Raw genomic sequence first — 13,808 nt, 5'->3', positions numbered from 1 at the left:
CTTTGCACATCTATGGCGTTTTATTTCTTTGTAGCACTCTCCTTTCCTGTAAACTGCCCTGTGAACTGTAGCCGTGGTGTCTCTAGAACTCTCCGCTCCACCTCTAAAACTCAGGGAGTCTGCCAGGCTTCACCTGGGGGCTTCCATTCCGCTCTGTGGACCGGAATCTCTCTCAAAGCAATAAGCTGGGGCATTCACAGGGCGCACCTCGGTTGTCTCCCATCTCTCCGGGGTCACTGTCCTGCAGGGTTCAATGCCCAGTGTCTTGAAAACAGTTGTTTCATGTATTATTTTATTGTTGTTGTCATTGTTGTTACTGTTTTGGTTGCTTCAGGTGGGAGGATAAATCAGCTTCCTGTTACTCCATTTAGTTGCAAGTAGAAATCTCAAAATTAGGGTTTTTAAACCTTTGTATATTTAGTGTTACTATTATTTTAAGAAGAAAGTTGTATTTTAACCATGTATGAGTAAGCCGATTTCTAACCATGCTTGCTGTATTTAAGTTTATGAAGATCTGAAATGGGGTGAAGGGAACGTGGGCCACAGAAAAGAAAACACACCGAAGTGCCATTCCTTACCCCAAAGCTCTCCCATTTGCTGTTTGGTAGGTTGTTGCTCTGCTCGTTTAGTAGAGCCCCTTTGTTCCTTTTGGAGAGAGATTCTCCAAATGACTTCTATGAACGTGCATTTAAAACGTCTGGAAGAAATGTTATAAATAAAATTGTCATGATCTTTGTGTTTCGATCTACACAATTAAAACTTGGACAGGAAAATATTGTAGAGGAAACATACCGCGAGAACTTACTTCAACAGGTAATAAAGTGCATTTTAAAGCTATAATAATTGAAATATTGAAGTAATAATGTTAAAGCAGACACAGATTAGTGGACCAAAATAGAATTTCCATAGACAGACTTATAAATGTATTTTAAACATTCAGCATAAAGGAATTGTTTCAGTAATGAGTCCTTCAGAAGATAGTGTTGGGACAACTGGACAATTCACTGGAAAAAAAAAAAAAAGCTGGATCTCCTCTCCATATCTTACACCCAGATATATTTCAGATAGATTGAAGATACAACGTTAAGGTGTTTGGAGAAAATACAGGTGATTCACGTAAGCTTGAGGAAGAGAAGCCTCTCTAAGTATGACCCAGAAGGTCCAACTCTAATGAAGTTAAAGATTTTACAAAGAAAAACCATATAAACAGAAGGAAGAAAAACCAAGTAAACTAAATAAGGTGAGCAACAAAGCAAATGCCCTTTAATCTTACAGACTGATTGTTTCTTTCCAGAATATTTCAAAGATGCTTCAAAGAAGATGAAAAGTGGGCTTATGTTTGTCAAACTGGTGAACCCGTGTTCAGGTAAGCTTTCCTCCTCTCTCTTCCTCACCGCCTCCGAGAACTGTAACTTTAATGTTTTTTAAACACTGCTGCCCCAAAGTGTATATACTTATTACCGTGTATGTTTGTCCTTCCTTAATAGCTTTGAAAGGTAAGCTGCCATTACTGGATGATCAAAACAAGCTTGACCTATAAACATTTTTTGCTGTTGTAATTTAAATCTGTAGACCATTCACTCGTCAGAAATGCATGCAGGACAAAAAAGTGGCATGTTTGGTTTCTCTCGGAAAACGGACTAATTTTCTTTAGCTTTCTTAAGCCAACTCTTCTTAGAGTAGTTATCCAACATTAGCCTCCACTTATATTCATTTTATGTTGTAAAGTAAAATAAACAACCAGAGTGAAAAAAAAAAAAAGTTTTTACTTGACATGCCAAGATTTTGAGTGGTTTCATTTTTAGCGGTACTTTCCTTATTTTGTTCTGACCAAAAGGCAGTATATTCGTTCCCAGTCAAGGGGCGAATTTTTTATATTAAAAGCATTGCATACGGAGATACCTATTTTATTGCAAGCCGTTTTAGTTTAACTTTATATTCAGTGCATTTTGTTTCCTAATTTTTAGGCAAAAATGTTAAAGTATACCGTAAATATACTGTAATATTGATATTTGTCTTTATGTGGGATTGTTTTTTCATTAATTTATTTTACAAGGTTTATGTTATAAAGTTATTTTATAAGGCTTTGAGTAGACACCTAATACTTAGCAAATTAGAGCGTTGTGCTGGCGGGTACAATATTGAATAGTGAAAGCAAGGGAAAGCCAATGGGTAGTGCCTTGTTATTATTGTTGATGGAAAGACATACAAATAGAAGCCACAAGTGAGGCAGAATTTCCTGGCTTCCTCCAGTTTTCTTTCCTCAAGATGAAATTGAGTTTGAATTGAAAATGAAATCAGTCAGCTACGTTATGTGGCACTCCTCACTGGATGTGAGACTAAGCTGAGGTGGGCAGTTTTTTTCAAGAGAAGTCTTAGGTAGTGGTAAAGGTCGTAAAGAATCAAATGAAAATAAAGGTATAAAAAAAAAAGCTAAGCTTCTTGTAAAATTTCCATTTTGTCTAAATTGTCTGTAAACAACAGAAGAACAAATGTTTGCATCTTCTACGTTGGCTGTGGAAAAATAAAGGCTAACATTTGCTGAGCGTTTGCTATGTTCCGAGTACTGTTTTAGGAACTTTACATATATTCTGTCTTTCTACCCCTTACAAAAACCTGTGAGGTAGCTTCAGTATTGCTTCCGTTTTACCGGAATGGAAACAGAGGCACAGAAAGGTTTCCATAACTTCCCCAACGGCACACGCCAAGCATGTGGTACCCACGGACTCAAACTCAGGGTCCTTGACAGTGCTGCGGTTAGAAAAAGATTTCATGCCTTGAAGGGCCCTCGCCTTTTCTCACTTCGAGCTGGCCCTGGGGTGTGTAGGGTCCGTCCCTTTCTTGGGCCCTCTGTGTGCAGAGCCACACGCTGCACTGTTGACAAGGACCCACATGCCAGCTCAGTTCATCTGGCTGAACCATTAGGTTTGGGTAGTTTAATAATGGGCTTCCCCTCATGATCTAATGGAGGATTCAGTGAGAGGCTTTGTAGCAGTTAAGATGAATGGCTTGTACTTTTGTATTTATTGGTTTAAGTTCAGTGAGGATTATAGAGCTGGAAAACAAGCATCTGTATATAATAGCTATAAGCTTTCCTTGGAGTCAGTTTGTGTAGTATATATCTATGTATGTTTATGTTCATATTAGGAACATTCCTCAGAACTATGGGACAGTCTTTTGATTTTGTGTGTGTGTGTGAAAACTTACAAATAAAAAACAGATTTGTCTTAACAGGGGAAGGAACCATTTACTTGTTCAATATGTGTCTACAGCAGCTGTTTGAAATAAAAGTTTTCAAGGAAAAACACCATTCTTGGTTTATAAATCAGTCAGTTCAATCAGGTAAGTGACTAGCGTATACGTTTCCATTAACTAAACACATACTCTAACTTTTCCAACCTTCATGCGTGGTGGGGGTGTGGGGGTTGGTACAGGCCTGTCTGCCCAGTTTGGAGTCTGGTCCATGCCTTAGCCTTCCTTGGCACCAGAGCAGGGCTTAATCAAGGGGAAAGGAAAGATAATTTGAGCAAGTTTAAATCAATACCTACATGTCTTAGATAGTAGGAAAATTTAAACGAATACCTCTGCTTTGTCTCCTAAAACACTGACATGTCCTTAGTCAGAAATTAGAGGATCTTCCTACCACTGAAAGTACAAATCTTTCATTTTCGCTGCACATTGCGCAGACTGGGAACTCTTTGCTCTTCTGTTAGACACTTTTGAAGATTTTCAAGTTTTAACATCTTATTTCTTTGCAAATGGATACCGATATTGCTTCTAAAATAAGATAGAATATAACAGATTTTTTAATGCTTTGTCACATAAATCACTGCTGCCCCCACCCCAACATACCCCCAACACACACATACTCAACACCGAAGAAAGTTCTGTTTCTTTTATTAATGTTCTAATTTGGGGGTAGTATTGACTCAGAAGGAAAAAGTAAACCGCATGTTGTTCTGATGGTTCTGGCAGTTGCGGGGAGTCAGGGATAGTTGAGGTATTCTGTATTCTCTCTGCCTATTTTCTCATTGTTTCCAGAGAGTGCTTTCTGTTTCTTTCTAAGCCCTCTGCTTTCTGTCGACTGTGTATGTCTCCACTTAGTGCCAAGGTAGAAAAGCCACTTTGTCTTTCTTCTTCTCAGACATTCCAGAACAAGGGTTTATTGCTGGTGATAAATTTCACATGCTTGTGTGCATGAGAATATCTGAAATGGCTTTCAGTTGCCAAAATGCAATGGCAGTCTGTGTATAGTCTGGCAGGTGGAAAGTATATATTCCCTTTTATTGTCACTGCTATGCTTATTCATTTGGCAATATATGAGAGTTCTAACTTCTAACGTAATACACTTGCAGTTGGGTTCAGCTCGATAGACACAGTAATATCCAGATGAAATTGGGTTACATCGGGAGGCAGTGATTGATCATCTCTCCCTCTGAGCTGGTGCCTGCTTTTTTTTTTTAAATAGACCTTATTTATTTGAGTGGTTTTAGGTTCACAGCAAAGATGTCTGCTTTTTTCATCATTGTCTTCTTTTAAACTTAGCCTTGAAGAAAGAGCTGTTTTTAAGAATAGCCACCAGGATATTAGAAACCTGTTCCTAATTTCTGACTATCATGGATGCCTCCTATAAAATGAGCTTACAGCTTGTTTTCATAAGTTTCTCTTCTACTTTTAATAAAATAATCAACTAATATAATATGAAGTTACTTTCTTAATTTTTCTTTTACTTGCTATGAAATGGATTCACATATATAATTTAGGGTTAGAATTTCTTGGCTGTATAGATAGGTTGTTCTGCTAGGGAATAAAAGTAAGTACACGTGTTTCTGAAACCAAAATAAGGATTGGAGATAAAGGAATTGTTTATTGTTCCATTTGATGAAATTCCTCTTCTGGCTTACTCCCATGGGAGAAGGAGTCTTGGATGCTTGGAGGGGGCTGTGACAGAGGAAAGAAAAGTGGGGAATAGGTAGGCTAGTTTGTTTGATTCGCCTTTTTTCCCTTCAGCCTGGATGGTAGAGTTAGACTCTTACTGCAGAGTTTCCTGTTTCTTATGCTCAGTCTTGTTAGATTCCTTTCCTCTTGCCTTTTCTTCAGGAGTAGGATAGGGTAGGATGTGGATAGGGTAGGGTCTGGGGTGGGGAACCACCTTCTGAGCCTTCGATCATTGGAAGCTCCGAGCTGTGAACCCACAGACCATAGAAGGAGCTATGTATGGAGAGAATACTATTGCTTGCCCATGACCTCATCCTCAAAAGCGTAGGAAATTACATTTTACTGCAGCTTTATAGATAGACTTCTACAGGTTTCGTAATGTTTTGCTGGTTCACGTTCTGTCCATATTTCCCCCAATTCTTGCCTTTAGGGGTGGTGGGACGACCTCTGCTAAAAATGATTTCTAAATATTCCACACACACACACCCTATCTTCTTTATTCATTCATCCTTCAGTGGACACTTAGGTTGTTTCCATACCTTGGCTGTTGTAAATGATGCTGCAGTAAACATCAGAGTGCACGTATCTTTTCAAATTAGTGTTTTCATTTTCTTTGAGTAAACACCTAGTAGTGGAATTACTGGGTTATATGGTACTTCTATTTTTACTTTTTTAAAGCACCTCCATAATGTTTTCCACAATGGCTGCACCAATTTGCATTCCTGTCAGTAGTGCACAATGGCTCCTTTTTCTCTGCATCCTTGTCAACACTTGTTATTTCTCGTATTTTTGATTCTAGCCGTTCTGACAGGTGTAAGGTGATATCTCATTGTGGTTTTGATTTGCATTTCCCTGATGATGAGTGATGTTGAGCATCTTTTCCTGTGTCTGTTGACCATCTGGATGTCTTCTCTGGAAAAATGTCTGTTCAGGTCTTTGCCCATTTTTAAATCAAATTGTTTTTCTGGTGTTGAGTTGTGTAAGTTCTTTATGTATTTTGGATATTAACCCTCAATTGGATATATCATTTGCAAATATATTTTTCCATTCAGAGATTTCCTTTTGGTCGATGGTTTCCTTCACTGTACAAATCTTTTTATTTTGGTGTAGTCCCGGTAGGTTTTTTTTTTAATGTTTTTATTTATTTTTGAGACAGAGAGAGACAGATCATGAGCAGGGGAGGGGCAGAGAGAGAGGGAGGCACAGAATCTGAAGCAGGCTCCAGGCTCTGAGCTGTCAACACAGATGATGACATGGGTCTTGAACTCACGGACTCTGAGATCATGACCTGAGCTGAAGTCGGACGATTAACCAACTGAGCCACCCAGGAACCCCCCAATAGTTTATTTTTGCTTTTGTTCCCCTTGCCTGAGGAGAAATATTTATATACAATGGAATATTTTTTTAACTTGATTTGTTTGGGGAGAGAGAGCACAAGCAAGGGAGAGGCAGAGAGAGAGAGAGAGAGAGAGAGAGAGAGAGAGAGAGAGAGAATCCCAACCAGGCTTCATGCTGTCAGCACAGAGTCCAATGTGGGGCTTGAGCTCACGAACATGAGATCATGACCTGAGCCAAAATCTAGAGTCAGATGCTCAACCAGCTGAGCCACCCAGATGCCCCTCTTCTTTTTTTTTTAGATGTTTATTTAGTTTTGAGAGAGGGCACGAGCAGGGGAGGGGCAGAGAGAGAAGGGGCCAGAGGATCTGAAGCAGGTTCTGTGCTGGCAGCAGAGAGCCCAACGTGGGGCTCGAACTCGTGAGCCATGAAATCATGACCTGAGCCAAAGTCAGTAGGTTAACTGACTGAGCCACCCAGGTATATTTTTCAGTAAATGGTTTCCACACTGGGATTAAGATGAAATGACTAAGTTGTCTTTCCAAGACATTTAATTCCCTTTGTTCTCTTTTTAATCTATAGGAGGTCTTCTCCACTTTGCCACACCTATAGACCCTCTATTTCTGCTTCTCCACTACCTCAGAAAGGCTGATAAAGAGGTGAGTTCCCAGTTCGGGATATTAACAGTGAGGGAACAGAATACACTGTTTTAGCTTGATCTTCTCTCTCTCCTTTTAATGATCCAAATGTAGATTCCCCACAATTCACATTTGATTCAATTTAATTCAGGTTGGTATAGAACACCTGTATCACATGTGCCGGTATGGACTCGATCACTGACTCAGATCTGAGAAGCAGCACTAATCTCAGACTAGTTTTCCTGTGTCTTCTGAGAATCGCCTAGCCCTCCATGCTATGTACCTTACTTGTTTGACTCAGCCTGACAGTGAAACTTTTATCATTAACTACCCTTTGATACTACTCCAAAAATCAACAAGGAGTAGAGGTTTCTGAGAAGTTAGTTGCAGTGTGGAATCTGAAACCCTGTTAATGAACTTCTCATGCTCTGTTCACATGAAAATCGATTGGCCTGTCTTGCACTGAAAATGGATTTTTTTTCCCGTGTATGACTTTGTAATGTCATGCATTGATCACTTAGAAAATATTGTTTCACTGAATTATGCAGATCTTAAAAATGTTCACACATCTCATCACACACACATAGATTCTCCCTCTCTCTCTCACATTTGTTAATATTACCACTGGTCTCATCAGAAAACTATTATTATTATTTATTAGGAAGCTGTCATAGTGGCAGATATAACTTTTCTACAGTTCTAATTTTTGCTTAGAAGTTAAAGTTGTATCATTGGTTATAAGCACTGTCAGTCTTTTCCTTGAAGTGACAGGTTCCCTTCTTTTATGTTCTATCAAATACCTAAGTCTAAATAGCCATTGTCTGTAACGTTTCCTTTTTTTTCCAGTTAAAAATGGTATCCTACAAAAAATGATTATTTTTGCTTGTGACTCAGTGACGCAAGCACTTTTCCTTGAGGTGATCACTGGGCCTGGGTAGTGGCAGAAGGACTTTAGCATCTGTCTTAACACACAGAGTATTTATGTTTATTTATTTATTCTGAGTGGGGGCAGAGAGAGAGAGAGAGGGAGAGGGAGAGGGAATCCCCAGCAGGCTCTGCACTGTCAGTACAAAGCCCGCCATGGGGCTTGAACTCGCGAACGAGATCATGACCTGAGCCCAGATCAAGAGTAGGACACTCAACCAGCTGAGCCACCCAGGCGCCCCTAACACACAGAGTATTTAAAAGATTTGTACTCAGGCTCAAGGTTTAACTAAAAGTAGTTGCTTTTGCTCCTTGATCAAGGATATCCTTCAAGTGAAACTGGCTTTTTAAAAAAAATTTTCTTAACTGCCCTGCATGCCCATGAGGAGTACAGGGACTCCTGGGACAGTTTGTTGGCATGGCCGTAACTGGTGCTAAGGAGCCTGCAGTTTAACCCACCTTTGCACTTGAATCTTCAGTGCAAGTGTCAACACAGTGAAAACGCAGATAGCATCTTAGCATTATTGTGAAAATTGTTTTGAGTTTGCAGACCCCCTGACAGGATGCTGGAGACTCCCAGGGATCTATCAACCACAGTTTGAAAATCTGTGAATTAACAACTTTAAGGAGTAAGTTGTTATTCAAACTGCTCAGAAGAATCTGGATTTTCGTACCCTGGTGTTTACTTACAGTTTAAATGTTTATAGCTCATCTTATTTAGTCCTTAGACCAAATTTCCAAAACTTCCATATTGTAGGTGTGTCAGTTTAATTTGCCGTAAAAACTGGAAGTAATAAAACTGATTTCAAACTTCTCAAGTCCTGCTTTCTCCTGATGCAGCTTAACTTCTTTTGTTCTCCTCCTTTCCTACATCCTCTGTCCTTTAGTGTGGATTAGTGAAGTTGTATTCCTTACTTTATTCACGGTGCTCATTATCATGGAGCCAGTCTATTTAAGGCATGTAAGCAGTGAGGCAAGTAAGTCTTATATCTCTAACAAACAGAAATGGTTCTGGTCACCACCACGAAGGCCCTAGTAGTATTCAGGGAGGAAGCTGAAAACTTCCATTGGCTCCCATTTGCTTTCTAAGATACATTAACAGCGAGAAGGCCGTGAACCAGTACCTGTAATGATGCCCATTTAAAGTGCCTCCCCACCATGTTGTAGTGATGTTTCCCTAAGACCATGACTGGGGTGAATTAACTCTCACCTTGGCCATCTGTGAGTCCTGAGTGTGCTGTGGCTGGTTCAGAATGGCACAGAATGAAGCAGAAATCCTCCTGTTCAAAGTGGTGCTTGGCTTTCATTGTAAGCTGTCTTACTTCCTCTTCTGAAATACTTGAAATGCCCTATAAAATAACTCATGAGACATTTAGGTATTTCCTTCCCTGCATTTTAGACATGGTCTTTTCCTGTTTAGTTAAAAAATATCGGTATGCACTTTTAAAATGTTGACCATGGCGCCTGGGTGGCTCAGTTGGTTGAGCGTCCAACTCTTGATTTCAGCTCAGGTCGTGATATTGCAGTTCATGAGTTCAAGCCCTGCATGGGGCTCCGTGCTGACAGTACAGAGACTGTTTGGGATTCTCTGTCTCCCTCTCTCTGCACCTCCCCTGCTGGTACTCTCTCTCTCTCTTTCAAAATAAATAAATAAACTTAAAAGAAATAAAATTAAAATGTTGACCTAGTCTTTTTTTTTTAAGTTTATTTCTTTCTTTTGGGGAGTGGGGGCAGAAAGATAATTCTAACTAGGCTCTGTGCTGTCAGCACATGGACTATGAGATCAAGACTTGAGCCAAAATCAAGAGTCAGACGCTTAACCGACTGAGCCACCCAGGCACCCCAGACCTAGTCTTTTTTAATCCTGAGATTTAACATCAGGAAAATTCTTTTTTCTAGCTGTCCCAACTGTTGTTAACTTTATATTCAAAGCAAGTTGCCATTACATTTCCCTTTGGGGCATGTATGGTAAAGAAAATGAGAATAAAGCGTTAGTTAATTATGAAATTATTATATCATAACTGTGTGGCAGTCCATTGTATATAATTAAAATATTTTTTTAATTGCTAAATATTTAAGGTATTGGTTGATCATGGGATATAGATTAAGGTAGAAGTCTAAGAGAAAGCCACTAACCAGCCTTAGTACCTATAATGATGCACATTTAAAGTGTCTCCCTCCTATGTAGTGGTGATGTTTCCATATGTCCCCTTAAGACCACGGGCGGGGGATGCAGAATTAACCCTAACCCTGGCCGTTTGGAAGTCCTGAGTGTGCTGTGGCTGGTTCAGAAGGCACAGAATGAAAGTCAAATTAAGTAAGTAAGTGAAAGTAAGACTTGGAAAATCCCTGGGTTATTCTTACTATCTGAAGGAAAAAGATAGCATTTAAATTGAGGCACTTCTTGCCACTTGTTGACCTAAGAGAAAGTATGACAAGCTTTCACATGTGCTGCTGAATGAATGAGATTTCATCTCAAAACCAAAGAAAGCTGCATTTTCAGAAAGAAAGATGATCAGTTTTTCTGTCTTCAAATGGAGTTGTCACTAAAACAGAAAAGCATAGCGAGATAAAAGTGGGACACGGGCAAAAGAATCCATTTTTTATAAAGTCTGGTATCGTTAAGTCAGGGAACTAATCATTTAGACAGACTTCACCCCTCCATGCCCCTGTACAGTTAAGTAAAAATAAACCTGACTGAGAAGAAGAATGTTCTGAATTCCTATGTTCTGCCTTCTGGCCCATTGGCTACCAGGCCTTATACACGTATATAGATGAGCCTGATTTAATATACATGCACCTTCACTGTACTCATGCATCCGGCCATCTTTTCTTTTATTACGGTCTGCATTCGGAAGTACTTCAGACAGCTCTGGCAGGAGTGGATTCATTTTGATAATTTTCTTCTTGCTGTGGGATTTCTTTCTTCAACCTGGAGTAAGGATAGGGAGCAGAGCAGTTTGCTCCGGGCATGATCTGGGCTTATTCCCGAGTGGTGGTCAGGACTCCTGCTCTGTTCACTCAGCTGGTTCTTCTTCATGTTGAATGGGTCGGAACGGCCCCGGGTAATATCTGCCATCTTCGCAAGCTGCCGTGGCTTCTCGCATTTTTTTCAGAATTTTGTTCCCCTGTTTTATCCAGTGGCTATGCCTTTGATGTGGGTAGTATGCTGCTTGGAACCCCAGTGCTTTCAAGAGTTTGCTGAAGGGAGCCGAGAGTCCGTGCTGGCACCAGTCCCAGTGTAGGGGTTCCTTAGGTGGAACCAGTGGCTTTGAACTTAGTTTAAAGGTTCAGTTACAAGATGATGTATCTTTTCCTCTTTTTTATGTGTGAGTTTGCCGACTGGAGTGCCTACATTCTGACCGAATAAAGTCTTTTTTCAGGGCAAGTTCCAGCCCCTAGATCAAGTCGTGGTGGATGACATGTTCCCAAATTGCATCTTGTTGCTGAAACTTCCTGAACTTGAGAAGTTACTTCAACATGTGACAGAAGAGAAAGGTATAGTACGTGGCCTTTGAAATGAGGCTTTGGCTGCTGGAAAGGCTGGGCGTCCGTCCCACTGAATGTAATACTTGTTCTAGTTTGGTCATAGGAGAGGCCGACATTCAGACTTGCTTCCCCTTGTCAGTACTGGTCCTCTATTCTACTGGATTGTTCAGCCTGTGAAATTCCAACCAGTGGAATACAGTGGCCTGTCTCCTACAGGGCCAGGAATCGTGAAGCTTGGGCTTTGGTCTCAGTCCTTCTTTTAACTAGTCTGTGACTTTAGTTAGGTTTCTTGCCTACTTTCTGCCTTGGATTTCTCACTTGTAAAATTACATAAAATCTATACCTTCACCGAATCAAGAAGTGTTTATTGAGGGCCAACTAAGAAGCATATGTTGAGCACTAGGGTTAGACTCTAAGCTAGTTATAATTTTTTTTTTTTAACGTTTATTTATTTTTGGGACAGAGAGAGACAGAGCATGAACGGGGGAGGGGCAGAGAGAGAGGGAGACACAGAAGCGGAAGCAGGCTCCAGGCTCTGAGACATCAGCCCACAGCCCGACACGGGGCTCGAACTCACGGAACGTGGATCGTGACCTGAACCGAAGTCGGTCACCCAACCGACTGAGCCACCCAGGCGCCCCAACTAAGCTAGTTATAAATAAGACATCATCCTTTCCCTCACTAAGCTTTGAGTCTGCTGGGGACAAATGCAAGTAGGGCAATGACAGCAAGGAGTCACAGAAGTGAACTCTCGGTTTTCTGGGGATGCACAGGACAGATTCATACCCGGGCAGGTAGGGAGTGCAGAAAGTTGGGTATTGTGTTGCTCTCCTGGGGGAAATGACCTCTAAATGGATCCCTGAAGTGCCCTTAGAGCTCTAAGTGGAGCTCAAAGAGTAGCAGCATGACAGGGGCATCAATATATGGGAAAGTGTCATGTTTAGGAAGCTCCAAGGGGTTCAAGGTAGCCAGAGTATAGGATGCCTGGGATGCATTTAGGTTGGTAAGGAAGGAATGGGGTAGGATGTAGGGCAAGGGCTCACATGGTGAAGGGTCTTGTATGTGTCTGACTCTACCTCGTGGTAGTGGAGTGTCAGCAGAGTTGGAGCAGGGCAGAGCTATAACGTGGAAAACGTGCTAGAGAAGCCAAGTCCAGGTCCATGGAGGCTGCCACAGCGGTCTCGGCAGGAATGGTGGTGGCCTGAGCTTAGCACCTGCAGAAAGTAGCGCCGAAAGGGAAAACCGGCCTCATCTGGTGTTGGGCGGTGGTCAAGGAGAAGGAGGAGTCAAGGATGACTGCAGAGTTGTGCCCTGACCCGCAGTGAGGTTGGCGTCCTGGAGACACAGGTGAGAGGAGCAGGCTGGGGGTAAAGAAGAGATGAGTAGCAGATACTCTTCATTTGAATTCTGAGAGGAGGAAGTGAGTCGATAAGTTGATAAGTTAGAAACACTACAACCTTAGTGTCAGTGTCTCAAAAAAGTCATCCAGGTAGTTTCAGGGTTAACATGGAAATATAGCGTGGGAACCAAAACAACAGGCTGATGAGCTGTGGTTGTTCGGGGTCACGGTCGGTTTGGCAACCATGACGGATCTGAGACCAAAGTAGCAGTGGTTCCAAGAAGTGTAAGCTTACTGCGGGAGAGGGGAGAACCTTACTGACTGCATTTCACATTTTAGGTTCTGCTAAATTCACATTTGGCCAGGCTCAGGGCTCCCATTTTGGATATGGTGTGTGGCACCAAGGTTTTATTAAAACAGGCCCGTTAAAGACATTCCCTGATGCTGAGCTCGGAGAAGACGTCCATCGTTTTGTGGATGACAAATAGCCATTTCTGAAAGCTTAAGTAGTGGCGAATAATTACAAGTCATTTTAACTTTGCCAAGTTACCGGAAATTGAAAATGCAATTAATTCATTATCCCAGATTCTTACATTAGCTGAATAAAGAACAATTACCTTAAACCCAAACCCAGAAACCCAAATTCAGAAGCAACGTTAACACACTGGCATTTGTTAGCTTATAGCCTGCATTTCAAAGCAAGATCTTCCGTCTCTCTCATTCCTTCCTTCTTGTGTGCTGAACTTGTGACCGTTTACTGAGTCATTATCTGAACTCCCGTCGTCATCTCTTTCTGTCCTCGACATCGCCTGATCATTGGAAGTTCTACTGCAATAGAAAGCACGTGCCCTGCACTTCTCTTGTTTGACCAGCTCTAAGTAAACTTCAAAATACGATGCCTTTCCCTTTGGATCTTCCTGGAAAAAGATGTCTGACTCAGTATGCTGTCCTTGTATTCAGAACTGATGTAAAGAAAATATTTCACGTATTTGTGTCCTGGATTAGGGGTGAAATAAGTAATGTGAGATTGCTTATGTGTATTTTGATGAAGAGGCCTTTTTGAGGGTGAAAAATAAGAGGTCCTACTATTTCCTTTTTTTGTATTTGTTCTTAAAATTTTGGGTGTGGCTTTTAAGCCTTCCATT

At 41.1% G+C, this 13,808-nt stretch overlaps 1 protein-coding gene across 2 annotated transcripts in view; it reads left to right on the top strand.

The window, feature by feature from the left end:
- RNASEH2B (ribonuclease H2 subunit B) overlaps positions 1 to 13,808 on the top strand; it is a 57,287-nt gene that overhangs the window by 23,616 nt on the left and 19,863 nt on the right. For both annotated transcript variants that reach the window (XM_043578276.1, XM_043578265.1), the window contains exons 2-5: positions 1,295 to 1,366; positions 3,235 to 3,342; positions 6,856 to 6,932; positions 11,219 to 11,333. In XM_043578276.1, coding sequence (XP_043434211.1) covers positions 1,295 to 1,366; positions 3,235 to 3,342; positions 6,856 to 6,932; positions 11,219 to 11,333 — 372 coding nt within the window. The remainder of the gene's footprint in view (positions 1 to 1,294; positions 1,367 to 3,234; positions 3,343 to 6,855; positions 6,933 to 11,218; positions 11,334 to 13,808) is intronic.

This window comes from Prionailurus bengalensis, chromosome A1 (genome assembly GCF_016509475.1).
Source record: "Prionailurus bengalensis isolate Pbe53 chromosome A1, Fcat_Pben_1.1_paternal_pri, whole genome shotgun sequence".
NCBI lineage: Eukaryota > Metazoa > Chordata > Mammalia > Carnivora > Felidae > Prionailurus > Prionailurus bengalensis.
This window is presented reverse-complemented; position numbering and strand designations above follow the sequence as displayed.